General features: G+C 39.8%; 1 protein-coding gene across 2 annotated transcripts in view; it reads left to right on the forward strand.

Annotated features, from left to right (window-relative positions):
• The window catches only part of LOC110831032 (uncharacterized), a 79,546-nt gene that overhangs the window by 56,404 nt on the left and 7,764 nt on the right, over positions 1-15,378 (forward strand). For both annotated transcript variants that reach the window (XM_022066563.2, XM_022066562.2), the window contains 2 exons: positions 11,462-12,816; positions 14,393-14,581. In XM_022066563.2, the coding sequence (XP_021922255.2) occupies positions 11,462-12,816; positions 14,393-14,581 (1,544 nt within the window). The remainder of the gene's footprint in view (positions 1-11,461; positions 12,817-14,392; positions 14,582-15,378) is intronic.

Below are 15,378 nucleotides of genomic sequence, written 5' to 3' on the forward strand. Positions count from 1 at the left end.
AATGCCAATCTGTTCGTCTCGTCAGATTCCAAACAACGGCCAGAGTATTCTTTGGAGCAGGAGGATAGATGCCTAATGGGTTGTATACAAGCATTGTCTGACAGGCAAGGAACAGGTAAAACACTGTAGAAACCTAGAGACATGTCTATATATATTTATTTTTGATGTTTGTTGTGGAGAGTAAAGTGGACTTGTAAAAGAAGGTAAACTTGAAGACACAGCCACCTGGAGAAACAACAAACAAGCCAGAAATATTATTTAACTTTCACTAACTCTACATTTAGATTCTGCCTCACCAACAGATATTAAAGTGGCCATAGAGAAAATTTAAAGAAACACCTAAATAGGATTTACTGATAAGTCAAGAATTACAAAATAGCCTTAGTGACATTGTTTTCAAATACGCCCAAACGCATATTTATGCTTGTATAAATTACAATTTAAAAATAAAAAAATTGGACTTGGAAATTTCATAAGTGCCCCCCCACCACCTTCATTTTAAGGCTTTGGATACGCCCCGAAACATAAATAAGCGTTGATGACAAAACATTTTTATGTCTTTAATTATAGTAATGACAATAATAATAACAATAGTAATGATATGCATCATTTACAACAATAAGAAACAAAAAATCGTGAGTCCAATAGGATTTGATGTTGTTAACGAACTTACGTGAACCCAGCGCGCTAACCTGTGAGCTAAACTGAATTTTATTGCTTAATTAAACATTTCTTAAATAAGATATTGACATAACATTTGTAGGACTGGAATTCAAAGAGCAAAGTATTTAAACGTATTTTGCAGAGAGCCGCAGAACGAAGTGAGCTACTGTTTCTTCTCTCAAGGCTTCTGTCTGTCTGTCTGTCTGTCAGTCACCAGGCTAAATTAGACCTAAACACTGGGCTCTGAAAAGTGTTGTTCCCGGCCAGACTTTCAGGCTCTATGGCGGTGTAGAAAGCCAATTCTGTACACAAAGTTCCTCTCTCTCTCTCAGAACGCTGAGAGTCTTAATTGAGACGAAGTCGTGTCACATCTGTGCAAACACTGCTATTTGCTCACGTCGTGTTTGAATGGAAATAACCTGTATTTTCTTGCAGCTCTTGGTACTTACTCCGTCAGGTTTACCACCTGCTCCGCTAGCAGCACGTTACCTTACATTTGAATTTTATGAAAACAAAACCATATCCAAGCTAGCCTGTACAAATACATTTGTGACGTCATCATCACCTCACCGAGCAGAACAGCGAACCTCCAGGAGGATTTTCGTGGCTTTCCTCAGTATTTCCAGACGAATGCCGGCGTACCTTTAAATATCCCACCGCCATCTCCAAGTCCTTACACATGCACTATTCAATGGAAGTTTAAAAATTAATTCCTAACAACTAACTTTTATTGCTTATTACTTCCTATCAGTTTTATTGCCTTAAAATACATTTTTAAGAAACATATTTCTGTCAGAAATCAAAAGTTATTTTGGTAAATTATTTAATTTATGAATGTATAAACTACATAAATCTCACACTTTTCTGTTTAAGCTTTTTCAACACAAGAATATTTTACCTTTCCAGCCTATTTATTTAAGTCATCTACTTCAGGGCTGTTGTACCATGAGGTGGTGACAGAGAATCGAAATGTGTTACGGGCACTTTAGGAACCCAATAGAGAAAAAAAAAATAGTTTCGAAAGAACCGCTCCGTGAAATCAGTATGCAATCAACACCAGCTGGACGTAAGAGTTGCAAAGTGAAAAATTCCGGTGTTCGTGACGATATTTCACGGCAGCTTGTGTTGGCGAGCATTCATACTTAAACGGAATCTGAAATAATGCCCGAAGGAATGAGTGACCTAAAGCATCACACTTTAATGACCATGTCTTAAAAGACTATCCCCTCGTAAAATATGTAGGCACGCTGAGTAACGAAGAACACTGAAAGAGGCAAAACTGCTTCGAAAGCATTTAGTCGTGCATAAACAATGTGTGTAAAGCAAACACTCTGTCAGTAAGTTACCAGAAACTAGGTCACGACATTTACTGGTTAAAGACAATAAATTCAAGATCCATTTTCTGTCTAGCATCTTTATTTCCTCAACGAGTTTATAAATGCGAGAAAATATTCATTCAGCCTTGAATTCGGAAGAGCGCTGTATTCCACTCATTCCAGGAGAATTACGCAGTTCTATTAACGAGCTACGAGCTGCAGTGGTTAAAATTCCCTTTTTGGTATTCGGGGGGGGGGGGGGGTCGATTCCCGGCCTCAAGACTGACTGATAATTTCCCAAATCCTTCCAGACAATTTCTGGAATGTTTCGTTACAATGAACCACTACAGTTTCGTCCACAAATTTATTCTACGAAGTGCCTTAGACAAAATTACCGTTCATTCGGTATTTCACTAAACTGTATAATACGTACAACATAAACCATACCTACTTTAACATCCAATACCTCTGCATTTTTCCACAGAGTATATTTATGGGTACTGTACAATTCTTAAAATAAACAGCGATTATATCAAATAAGATTTGACGTTATCAAGGTGGCGAGTGAGAAGATGGTTGTCTTTTGGGCTGTAGCGCCGTGTAGTCTGGTACAAGTTTACCGACGTCTCAGAGGTCCTTGCTGCCTCGATCAGTTACTCATCGCCCTAATGACGGAGGCTGCAACAGCCCGGAAGACAAGCCATCTTAGCGATTATTTCGCTAACCAGCATTAACCAACTGACGTTTAATCATAGCCCAGCGGTGTTTTCTTTGAGGAAGAATATTATTTAGCTGCTTCAAAGGGTCGACACCGTCAATATATTTTCACAGGTCTTACATGCACATCAACTTTAAGAAGTCGTCATCAGACCTTGCCTATGTGACAGGTCTAGTGTTTTTCAGAATACAAGGAAGAACTAAAGATGGTTTTATAAATCTAAAAACAGAAGGAAATAAAACAACTTAAAAATTGTTGACTGTGTTTAGCTGAAATAAAAACAAAGCTTTAGTCAAAAAACAGCAAGGAGATATGTCTATTAAAATAATATTCGCTCAGCCAGGTACAGGAATTCGCCGTCTTTCATGGGAATCCCGTGCCGTGTTTCCAAGAACTCGCTTGTGAAATCTGTTTTCACGCATTTGAAACCAGTTCAGCCATTTTTGGGGAAAATGTTAAACAGTAATCGAGTGCAATCGATTCGAGAAACAGATTGAAACGGAAGCTAAGAACCAGAATTTCAGTATAAATTTAATGTATACGATATTAAAGATGCGCTGGCTGACACATGCACACAAAGCCGTGCAGAATTATTTATATTCTGTCGTATATGAAATCAGAAAGTTCTGAATGCGGCAAAGATTCTGTAAGAAATATTAAATTACTGCGATCGCTGTAAAGAAGACATGTTCAAAAGGGGCGAAGCTTCGAGTTTACGTGCAAATTTAGAACACGTGTATACAACATGTGTGGTACTCTGCGACTGATGCATTCTTCACGACACGTGTGGGGAAGCACTCAACTTGATTTACTGCAAGTCTTACAGGCAGGGCCCTGTCATAGATAACAGCTATCAGTACCTAGCAAGAATGTACAAGCTGGAGAGATGTCAGGGCTTTTAACCTTCATACAGTTTTCAACTAACTCAATGAAGTCCTTCAAAAGCTTACAGTACCTCATCCACTCAAAGGAATCTCACAACTTTTATGGAACCCTGAGGCTTACTAAGGTGTTCACAGGAGACCGCCAACGGCCCCAATTCTGGACTAAATTAATCCAATCCACACCCTTCATCCTATTTCCCTATCACACATTTTAATATTATCCTCTCATGTATATGTAGGTTTTCCGAGTGTCTCGTTACTTCAGGTTGGGACGATTATGAATCGGGAAGTTCGAATGTTGGGACTGAGTGGTTAGTATCCTTACTTCGTATTCCGAAGGCCTCAGATCCGAATCTGAGCCCAGAAGTCGGCTATCATGAACACGATCGTGGTTCTCTTCAGTTCCTTTCAAGAGATGGAAATATATTTTAAAACAGGCCACGACAACTTCCTGCCAAAGCTCTCTCAGTTAATTAATCAGTTTAATTTTTCTACTGGGCAAAAAACCTTTAGACGATTCAATTAATTATTGTTAAGGAAGTAATAATGAACTGGTAAACACGGAAATGAACCTTCGGCTCCTGTACGACGCGGAAGTTCTTGACTACCTGAGCGTCTGCTAGCTTCGCAAAAGAAGTGCCATGCTCAGTAGAGTTCGTTGTGCCTCAAACAGCTCGATGAGAGGTCTGTGTGAATTCTGGTCTTCGAGAAACGCACTCAAATCCTCCTGAGTATATGAGGCATGTATGAACTCGACAGATCTAGAGTTAGGGAGAAACTTATAATTTCGAAGCACGAAACTGATTCAAATAAATACGCCTTTTAGACTCATTACAAACTTCAATCTGCAGTTACGTTTCGTGCCCTCGGAGAAAGCATGTACATTTCATTGAGGTCTAAACAGGTAATGCTCATCTAAAAGCGGTTAAAGGCTGAGGTTTCCACACAGACGGAACAGTTAACTTCATGGTTCCACTTCTGTCAATACACGGCCTGCTGACGTGTTTATGTCAGCTTTCTAATGATCCTCAGTACAGAATACCTTCTAAATTTGTATTAGTGCAGAAATCGACTAAGTCATACAAATCCTAAACATGTTGAGACTGGGAAAAATTTACATTTGGACATGATACTTTATCTGCTCATCATTAATTTTATAGGCTACAGACAGGCAGATGTATACAAGTCTACAGCGTTAGTGCGACAGAAACCTGCTGTATAAGGATAAGAAAAATAAGACGCACTTGCAGATGAGACAACATTACATCAGTTTATCCGAATACAGATGTCGCATGGTTAGCACTCCTGCTTCGAATTTGGGAGGAGCATTATTCAAATTTGCCTGTTCCTTCCACATCCTTCCCAATTAATTATTCCCTAGCATCCTCTCATTAAACGCTATATAGTCTGAACTGCTGAAAATGCGTCGTTAAATAAATTACAAATATAAATTATTAAAATTTCGATTCGAAGACCAGATATTCTTAATGAAGTTTCTCGTGATTTCAGTCACTGTAGACAAATTAAGACAGCATATCAAATCAGGCCATGATCGCTTCCTTCCACAACCTTCCAAATTCATTTTTCAACAGTTCTAATATTTAAATGAAACTCGTCGTTAAATACACCATCAGTAACAATCGCACAAAATTAAAAGCAACTACGGACTTGTTGACTTCTTCCACAAAATCACAACGCACCTTGTTGAAGCAAGCTGCTTTGGAACGAGTAAACACACTTATTATTTACGCGAGTGACTATTTCAGGGACTGTTAACCGTTGCTGTATCAGTGAAGACAGACCGGCGAAAGCCCTATGGGCGGAGTTGTCAAATTCCATCAAATTACAGTTCATTCATACTTCCACTAATGACTCTCGGTTCCTGGAAAAAAAACGTCCTATAACGGGCAATGTGACATGGTTTTCTGAGCAGGGCATGACTCAACAGATAACAGTTGAAGTGACATTGTTTCCTTCTTTTGTTTCCTTTACTGTGACAAACAAAAATGCATACCTCCTGAAGACACCAAAACCTTCCAGGAAAAGACCTTCTGTCCTGATCGGTAGCGATAGTTCGGAGCAAAAATCCAACGTTTCGAAGACCGTCTCTGTCCCATCATGTCATTAATCATCAATTATCAACCATAATCAATTTCAGACGCCATGAAAATTTAAAAAGCTGTAAGCAAACTTATGATTATAATGGTGTCATCGGTGAGATACCTCCTTGCACAATTAATTAATAAGCAAACGACTATGTAAAGTAGCTATTCAACTGGCGAACAATATGACAGAGATTCTTCCTTAAGACGTTAATTCTCAGGTTATCAAGAAATTTCCCAGCTTTTATGAAGCCCAAAGGTTCATTACCGTGTTCATGAGGACCAATCATTAGTCCGTATCCTAAGTCAGATAAACCCAATTTTCAACCCATCCGATTAGAGACTCATTTAACACTAATGTTCCATCTAAACCAAGGTCTTCCGATTGATATGTTCTCGTCAGATTTCCAATTAAAGTATTACACGAATTTCTCGTGTCTCATACGTGCTACATACCCAACTTGACAGGATTACAACAAAATGTTTTAATAGATGAGTATTGTAGTCTCTTTCTCGGTCTTCCAGATGGACGTCTTCCAGGTTTCAATCATAAATTGTTGTTGAGCAACGTGCTGAACGTTTGAAAGGCCAAAGAACAGGGGATTTCAAAGAAGGTTGCGGAATTACCTGTTTTAGACTGAATGGTGAATGTGTTATCCAGTGAAATGTTACGTGCGGATAAACAGAACTTTGTTTTTGAATCATACCTAAACAGTTTATACGGGACTAAGAATGTTTTCACGTGTGGGATTAACTCAAACAGCTAGAATTACAATTTTTTTTAAAAAAAAAGTTTGGTTGCATCAGCTTAACTAAATGGACCCACAATGGGGACACCGCGACTTTTTTCTGTTTAAGTATTTAAAAAATCCACCCCTACTTTGTGACATCGTCCATGTCTGAACATGGTGGTAGTTCCGATGAGTTTGTGGGGATTTGACAATGAGGGGTGTCTTCTGATGACTTGATTAAAGGGGCACAAATCAACTGTGAGTGTACCGCTAGTAATCTTCACTAATTTCATCCCTTGTAGTAACCTCCCTTTTATCCATACCTCTCAGAGGGCTGTTACGCCACGGATTATTATTATTATTATTATATTACTCCAGGATCTAAGCTATTAACGTGATGAGCATTACAACAGATGGGAATTTAATAAAGAAGCAGACTTAGTCATTTAAATAATTACAGGCGTCATTTATTTAAACATAAAGTGGTATGGCGTACTGATACAATTAGAGGACAAAACAGAAGAAGCTGATCATGGAAATTACTGAGTTCGAGAGCTACTAAAATATTTTGAATGTATTCATGCAATTTGAAAAAAACACGTCAATTCGGTTCCTTGCTTAGGCGGCGACCTCAAATTGCAATCAGATGAGATGACCTGAAGGTAAAAATAGAGCGAGTACTGGACAGTCGACAATGTGTGGTCACGTATAAAGCACTGTACATAACATGTACGAGGATCTCTGAAACACTCTGTGTAACAGCAAATTCTTTTGACTAAATTTACGAGCATAGCCCGTGAGTCCTTTAAATTGAGAACAAGTTAAGAACGAACATGTTAGCCACGTACACATCTGTGAGGTCTGTAAAGATTGCAAATCATCTACTAACACAGATAGGAGTTCAGCAAAATTGTCTTTAGTGGTAATTAGACTGTCGTTGAGAGTATAAATGAATTAAGTGACTCGACAAAACTATGCCACGAAGACATTAAACTACCGATACCAAATACTTGAGTGTATGTTTTGTTACTTGGTTTATTTAACGATGATTTATATAAAGACAAAGGAACGCGTTTCATTACTATTAAAAATTGGCTGAAACTATTCCGGGAAACCGCTAACGTGAAGTTGCAACAGTGCCAGGGTAGAGACAGTCGAAACGAAAAGCATATTTAGGAAATAAAGTCTTCTCGGTCTATCAGCCGTGTTAGATGGTGATTACTCGCCGACGTTTCGAGGACCATCTCTGTCCTCATTTTCAAGGCTGTTGACTAACACGGCTGATAGCCCGAGAAGACTTTATTAATTAATTAATTATTTAGAAACGTTGTCACAGATGGGATTTACTGATCTCTCCGAACAGTTCTATAAACACAATTAAACAACATACACCTGGGCTTAAAGCTAAAGTGACAGCTTTGCTACTGGTAATATGAAATACAAGCTGTAAGGTTATAGTCATACTTCGGTTGAAATTCTTTGCCTTGTATCACTTTACCCTGGCACCGGCAAATTCTTGTTTTATTTGTTTCCACCTTCTCTCTTCTTGTTTCCCTCAGCATGGAACACACCTAGAAATTCTTTCACTTTTAAAACCGAGAAGAAATTGTGTTCAAGAAATTCCTATTCTGTTTTAAGACAGCTGTAATGCTGTATATCTTCCAAGTGGATCATGTAACTTGTAACTATCGGAACACCTTGTTCATTAGGATGCGCTAAGTAGGAGCGAGCGGTAGGCAGCTTGTTCTGTGTGCCGTACATGTTTCAGTCTCATTTAGCATCATTAGGACGGAGCAGCGTACAGTCGGACATCCTCACGGTTTAGTAGTTTGCATCTAAATGGCGTTTAAATACGAAGCAAAGACTGCCACGTGTATCACCCACGTTGCCTGGGAAACCTGACGCTCATTACCGTTCGTAATGTCCGTGTATAACATCTTGGTGCTTTTGAATCCATATTTTGCTCCACGAATAAATTGCAGATACTAAACTAAAAACTTATCTATGTTGAAGATGGAGGCAGTATGTTCGTCCGAAATGTTGGTATCTATGTACAAGTGCCCACAGTGTTATAATCCATAAAATAAATGACAGGTAGAATATAGCTTTATAGAGCACTTAAAATCAATGTGGGTCCAAGAAGAGACGAGAACTATGCTGAGGGGTGGGGGGGAGGAGAAATTCGGCAACGCATTTCTGTCAGATTTATTTAAGTCACACTACACCGAAGACATTTTAAAATTATAGTAATTATAAAATTAAGATCAGATTAAATTCGGAAAATGACTGCTAATATTCGTTACAGAATGTGACGCGGAAAACGTCATAGTAATAAGCTCTCAAAATACCTTCAATTCGCCTGTCATTATTAGGTTTATTACAAGAAGAGGGGTAAAATTTAGCATGCACGGTGCAAATGGGAGAAATTCTGCAGATATATTTCAGAATAAGAAGAAATTCGGTAGACCAGAAGGCAGACGGGAAGACAACATTTAATAAATCTTAGGTAACAGAAATGAAGGTCTGGCTGGATTTAACTTGATCACGTTATAATTTATTTGCAAGTTTTTATAACACTGGGATGAACCTTCGCGTTCCAAAAAGTAAGAAATTTATTCAACAGGTGAGTAACTATCAGCTTTTACATAATGGTCCTTTCACTGATTCAGTGACGGATAAATTAGGCGTCAGTATTTGAACACAAATTTAAGGAACAAAGTATTTTTAAACAACTGGGCTAATTTATAAATACCCATGAGTACCAGCATCTTTACACGAACGTTACCTATGTGAGGATGGTTCATATTTGAGTATAAAAATCTTGTGTCCACTAAATGTTGTTTCGGCAAACAGAAACCTGTGTGAATATTCATCGGTTTGTTGAACTGTGTGTTTGGTGGAGATATATGTTTTTAAGTACTTTTTTGTTGTTGGCATATTAAATATGCACAAGGACAGTCAGAGAAAGTTTGCATGGGTTAGAATGTCATGTTTGAAGTTTTAAGCTCGTGACTTTTATGCTGGCCGTTAACTTCTTTATCAACATGTGTTCCTTGTGTGCGAACTATAATTTTCACAACTTAACGACCAATGGGATACTGGATACTGGGAACGACCCGTTCTTCAAGTGCCTGAGCACTGTGGGTCCCAGCTTTTCGTTGGCTTGATCTATAGACATTCGGTAGGACTCCTTGGACGAGGGATCGGCCCGTCGCAAGGTCTCTACCTGTACACAGGACAGCACAACAAACATCCATGGCTTGAGTGAGATTCGAACCCACGGTCCCAGCGACCAAGCGGCAGAAGGGTACACGAAAATTACGGAAATTTTATGGGCGAAGTTTCGGAGTATTACGTAAGCCTGTTTAGTTATTCATTAAATCCTGTTGTTGAGGTGTTAAGATTGAATATACAAAATTATTTAAAATTACTGTGAAGTTGAAACTCGGGTGTCAATCGAAAAAGTTTAAGGTTACCGACGTTTCAGAGGTACTTGCAGCGATGAGTAAGACGCGCGCGGGGCTTACTCATAACCCTGATGGAGGCAGCAAGCACCTCTGAAACACCGGTAAACTCCTACCAGACTACACGGCGCATCACAAAGACAAGTCATCATCTAAGACGTATGTATATTTAAGATGTAAGACTTGAGGTTCTCACAGCGGTGAATATGAAGATTTCTGTCTTCTGGGTTATTGCGCTGTGTAGTCTGGTCGATGTTAACCAACGTTTCAGAGGTCATACTGCCTCCGTCATCAGGGCGATGAATATCGCCCTGATGACGGAGGCAGTATGACCTCTGAAACGTTGGTTAACATCGACCAGACTACACAGCGCAATAACCCAGAAGACAGAAATCTTTATATTTAAGATGCTTTCATTATGAGAAGGAAGTATTTAAAATAATTTCAATTGTGTATATTGTGTTTCAAGGGACACGTATGTATGTATGCATGTAAAGAAAGTCGGAACAAGATTGACTTTCGTGTCTTTGACAAACGATGTTCCAAAATTTTATTACATCGCCATACTAGTACTGTTAAGCACACAAGGAATGTTTAACAGACAAATTTGTAGACATTCTATAATCTCCAGCAAAGTTTAATTTAGTTAACGATAATGCCTGGCGGTTACATAGTCTGCAAGTAGAAAAGCAATGGCGACAGGCTTGTTATTGGATAAGTTTTGAAGGCCAGAAACGATAAATGCGGTCACATTCGCGCCGAACTACTTCAAGGATGTCGGCAGGGAGTTTGCAGTAACAGCGGCACGACATTTCCATAACTTTGCCCGCTACTTTTCGGAATATCAGATATACGTGCTTAACAATCTCTGAGATTTCACAGTCCGTGTTCTTAACTACTAGAGCAAAGGGTGTTATGTATGGTCAGCTCACAGGAAAGCATGTTTATAATAAACCTTGATGTGAAAGGACATCAGAGGGGAATTTCCAAAGAAGTGTTGACCGATGGCCGGACAGAATTATGTGTGACGTCGGAATTCCCGCTCCCACTTCGGTTTCTCTTTCACTCAAGTCACCAGGTCTCATAAATCACTTGCTATCGATGGAAAACAGGAGGTCGTTTCTTGGCGGCAACATTAGTGATATGTCTGAAACATAACTGGACACAACCGTATATGCAGATTTAAGACGTAGTCGATTGTAAGACCTACCCTTGATTTAGTACAATAGGAATTGTGAACATTCAAACATGAAACTTCTTTGCTTTAATATATTCGGGATCTTCTTTTGTTGTTCTTTTACGCACATGACGATTTTCCCTTGTACAGTCGTCATAAATATAATTTTCAAAATCGATTCTCAGACGCCATAAAATGAAAGATAATTTAAGTGAAAAAAGGACGTCTTAAAATCAAGGAAATACTGCATTTATATTCACTTTTTAACTCCTCCATCACATTGATATTCCGAATAAACGCAGAGGGATACTTAACAGATATATCAAGTTTTGTGAGTGAAACCAAATAACCTCTGTTGCAAACAGAACGCCATTTATATAAAAATCTCTTCTTTTATCCCTTTCAGGTTACAAGTTGCAACATGCAAGTTCCACCTCTCCTTCGGATCTACTTATCTTTAACGTTACATGCATGGAACAAACAGAAGAAGTCCACCTAGCGCAGCTACACCTTCATCGCCGCCGGCTACCTCGTCATCACCACAGTAACCACTACAGTCGCCGTGTTCTGTTACCACCTTACAGAGTTCGCCTCTATCAGATCCTGCAAGCGCGGCGTACACCCGGACGGGCACGTTCATCGCCACCCAGAGCCCAGAACGCGAGGCCCACCAGGGCACGAACTATGCTCCTCGCCTCCGTACCCGTTCCCCAGGCGACACGCGGTGGTTGGCATGCACTAGATATCACCCCTGTTCTACGGGAGCTGCTACTTAATGCTCAAGGTCCAGTGGCTGATCTGATGCTAGGAGTAAGGTTTGAAGCACCAAAAGGAAGGCCAATTTCACCAGAGCACTTTCTTCGAGATCCTGACGACGGTAATACCACGAAAAACAACGTCGCGGCACCGGCATTTCTTGTGGTGTTTTCTGAAGATGGTTCGGATAACGGCCTGATGGATGACAGTGGCGAAACACAACTGCAAACTCCCCCTTCACACACACACGCAATGGCAAAAATGTTGCAGACTGCTGGCGGAGAGTTCCTGAAGGGAGTTAAATCAGTGCCAAAACATCCATTGACAATCAAAGACACAGAAATTAATATCAGTAACAAAACAAGGAACGACGACTTTTATATAGAAGCATCAGATAATGGCCATGAAAATAACGAGGTAGACGCAAGTCTCAGACAAAATCACAAGTCCAAGACACCAAAAGGAAATCGTACACATGTAGATGAAGACGGTAATTCGATCGACTTTGGAAATCATCAAATACACGCAAGAAAGGATCCATTACAAGAAAAAAAGAGAACTGTTTTAAGAAGAAGGATGTATTTGAAGACAAAAATACATAGTTCTGAAGATAAATTCGACAGTAAGAAACGAAATTTGAAAGAAAGCAACAAGAAACCTTACGTTTCCGAAACTAATGAAGTTGAATTGGCTGCCGGTGAGAGATCGCCACATCGGAGAGTGGTCAGATCAATACTGGATAACGAGCTGCCAGACGAATACCCCCGTCCGACCAAAAGCGTGCCTCGAACTTCGCCCGGGACTCTACTGCAGGGCAGGAGAAACGGCAATGTTGCTCATGGCAAGGACGACGCGAATACGATACCGCTACCACCTGGAGGATCCGCGGCGTCGAACGGGAGGTGGAGAGGAGGAAGGAGGCGGCGGAGAGGACGAGGCAAGAAACGAGGTGAACACAAGAAGAGGTCCAGGAAGTTACCTGAAAACTGGCAACACGTAGAGCAGGTAAGAGTATACATCTGTTATAATGCATCTGGTTAGAAAAAACATTGAACAAGGTTAGACAAACAAGTTTACTGTCAGGAGTAAGGATGTTCAATGGCAGAGATTTCACTTGTCAGTACATTTCCACAGATATCTACAATTTAAACTAAAATGCTAGTTATGCAATTCATTACGCGCTGGCATCCATGTTTTTGCTCTGAATTGTATCCAGAGTTTAGAACTAAGACTGACGACCATCATAATTCAGTATTTGCGCATAAAACTGTTAAGGCGACTAAATGAAGGATAATTAAATAGACAGGGCATGTGGCACGCTTGATGAGATAAAAAATACGCACAGATCATCTGAAGGAAAAGAATATTAGGAAAACCATGATATAGAGGGGAAAATAATTATTAAAATGGATCGTAAAGAAATAATATGCCACATGATCTTTCCATTTCTTATTAATTTTACGTACTTTGTGCAAAGAACGCATGAAAACTCAGTTGAAAAGAGTTACTTACAATAAAAGAATATCTGTTTCTGATACGTTAAGTGAAAATGCCTTATTAAACCCACTGGGATGCAAGCCTTCAAATGTAAGCACAAGGAAAACAAATATCGCGATACGATAAGCTTAAAGAACTTCTCAAGTGCCTCTTCTTATAAAAAGGATTCCTACTTTTACTTTTTTCGCTATCGGACGATTCCTTTTTCCACGTTTCTCCTTCCATTATATTATGTCAGTTCCATTTGGGCAATTCGATAAGTTTCCCCTCTCTGTGCTGTTAAGAGCAGTTCAAGTGCCAACGCGCTGTGCTTGCTTCCAAGAGTCTCCTCTGCTTCTGGATTCCCGTTCTCTAGCACCAGCCACATTAAATACCTCAGAGAAGATATTAAGCTACTCTTACTTCGTCCACCACTTCAATTCAACCACGATTTGTATTTCTCTATTTACTTTGTGTTGTACAGAGTGCTGCACGAAACCCTACCGATTAAGTTCCTTAGCAGGAGTGTGACGATTTGATTTCAATTTTATTTTATTCACTTTATGCAGCCGCAAAATAATTTGAATACGTTGTAAAAAAAGTTAATAAATATCAAGTTTTAATAATATATAGATACTCCCAAACTATCGAAAGCGATTTGCAGCTTTATTTATCGACGCTGTCAATAGATCAGAATATACAGTGTAGAATGATACGATAATTACCAAAAAAATACTTAAAAAGCTATAGACGTCACGGCGTCGTCACCAAACCTGCTAGGTACCCACCCATGCACAGATCATTCACAGGCTGGTTTATCACTTAGTGGTAACGGTTCTGATCGAACCCGATACAGTTTGAAAAATATCATTGCCAGAATCATTTTCTTCATCATCATAATCAAAACATTATTCTCCACGTGCTAACACACACCAGACGTGACTAAAATACCATATTTGGAAATTTTGTTTACTCTGCCAGAGTAGCTACATATTGCCAGCCTTCAGTGCTGCAGGAAGACAAATATTTTCAAGACGCATTAAAATAAATTTGAAACATTCCTCATGAAATTCAGCAGTAAGCATTTCCTCAATAAATCTTGCAGGATGAACACTGGCGACAGAACGACGCTGAACTGGACTCGTCGTCTGGTGCAGGGGAAGGCGTTCCTACTTGTCGTCGCCACAAGCTCGAGGTAAAGTTCGCCGACATAGGTTGGAGTGACTGGATAATCTCGCCGCAGACATTCGAGGCCCACTACTGCGCTGGCAGCTGCCCCTTCCCACTCACCAAGGTACGCAACACTCCTTACAGTACGGAGTGAGGTGGTTTACGGTATTAACACTACAGCACTTTGGCACTCTTGACTTCTGCGTTCAAATTCTGTCTGTGGGTGGACTCCTGCCGAGGATATAATCACATAATATAGAATGACTGATCCGTTACACAACGACGCTCTATCAAATACATTAACTCGTGGAGACAAATAAAATGATCGAGAAGAAGGCTGTCTTTTGGGTTGTCGCGCCATGTATTCTGGTAGAGGTTTACCGACGATTTAAAGGTACCCTGCTGTCTCCCTGGTGGAAGCAGCGTTGGTGAACTTCCACCAGACTACACGGCGCGACAACCCAATTCAAGGTAAGTGCGTGAAAGTGATTGACAAATTCACAGTGCAGCCTCCATAAAATAAGAGGACTGTATTCCACACCATCAAAAAGAAAGGGATACTGTGTACCAGAGAAGCAAAGTCAACTTATCTTGGCAACGTTGAAACAAAGACAAACAGAATGTGAGTTACATTGCAAAGTAGATTGCCGTTAGCAATGTAACATAGAAATCTTTAGGATAAGAAGCAGGTGTCCTGGCTGACCTGTTTATGTCCAACATTAATACAAACCACTTGGTATTAAGGCTGTAGACCTACATAACAGTATATCACACTCCATTCATCGAAACATGAACATTAAAACAAGAAACAGTGTGTCCTGTAGGCGCTGTTTTATGTCCCTGATTGTATTACTATAACAGATTAACTGGGCACCTCGCACCAGGAACACATAGCGCTATACGCCTATACATACCCCAAAT

The sequence above is a fragment of the Zootermopsis nevadensis genome, unplaced genomic scaffold (genome assembly GCF_977971745.1).
Source record: "Zootermopsis nevadensis isolate Lab colony 2312 unplaced genomic scaffold, Znev_1.0 Znev_ptg000030l, whole genome shotgun sequence".
Lineage (NCBI taxonomy): Eukaryota > Metazoa > Arthropoda > Insecta > Blattodea > Termopsidae > Zootermopsis > Zootermopsis nevadensis.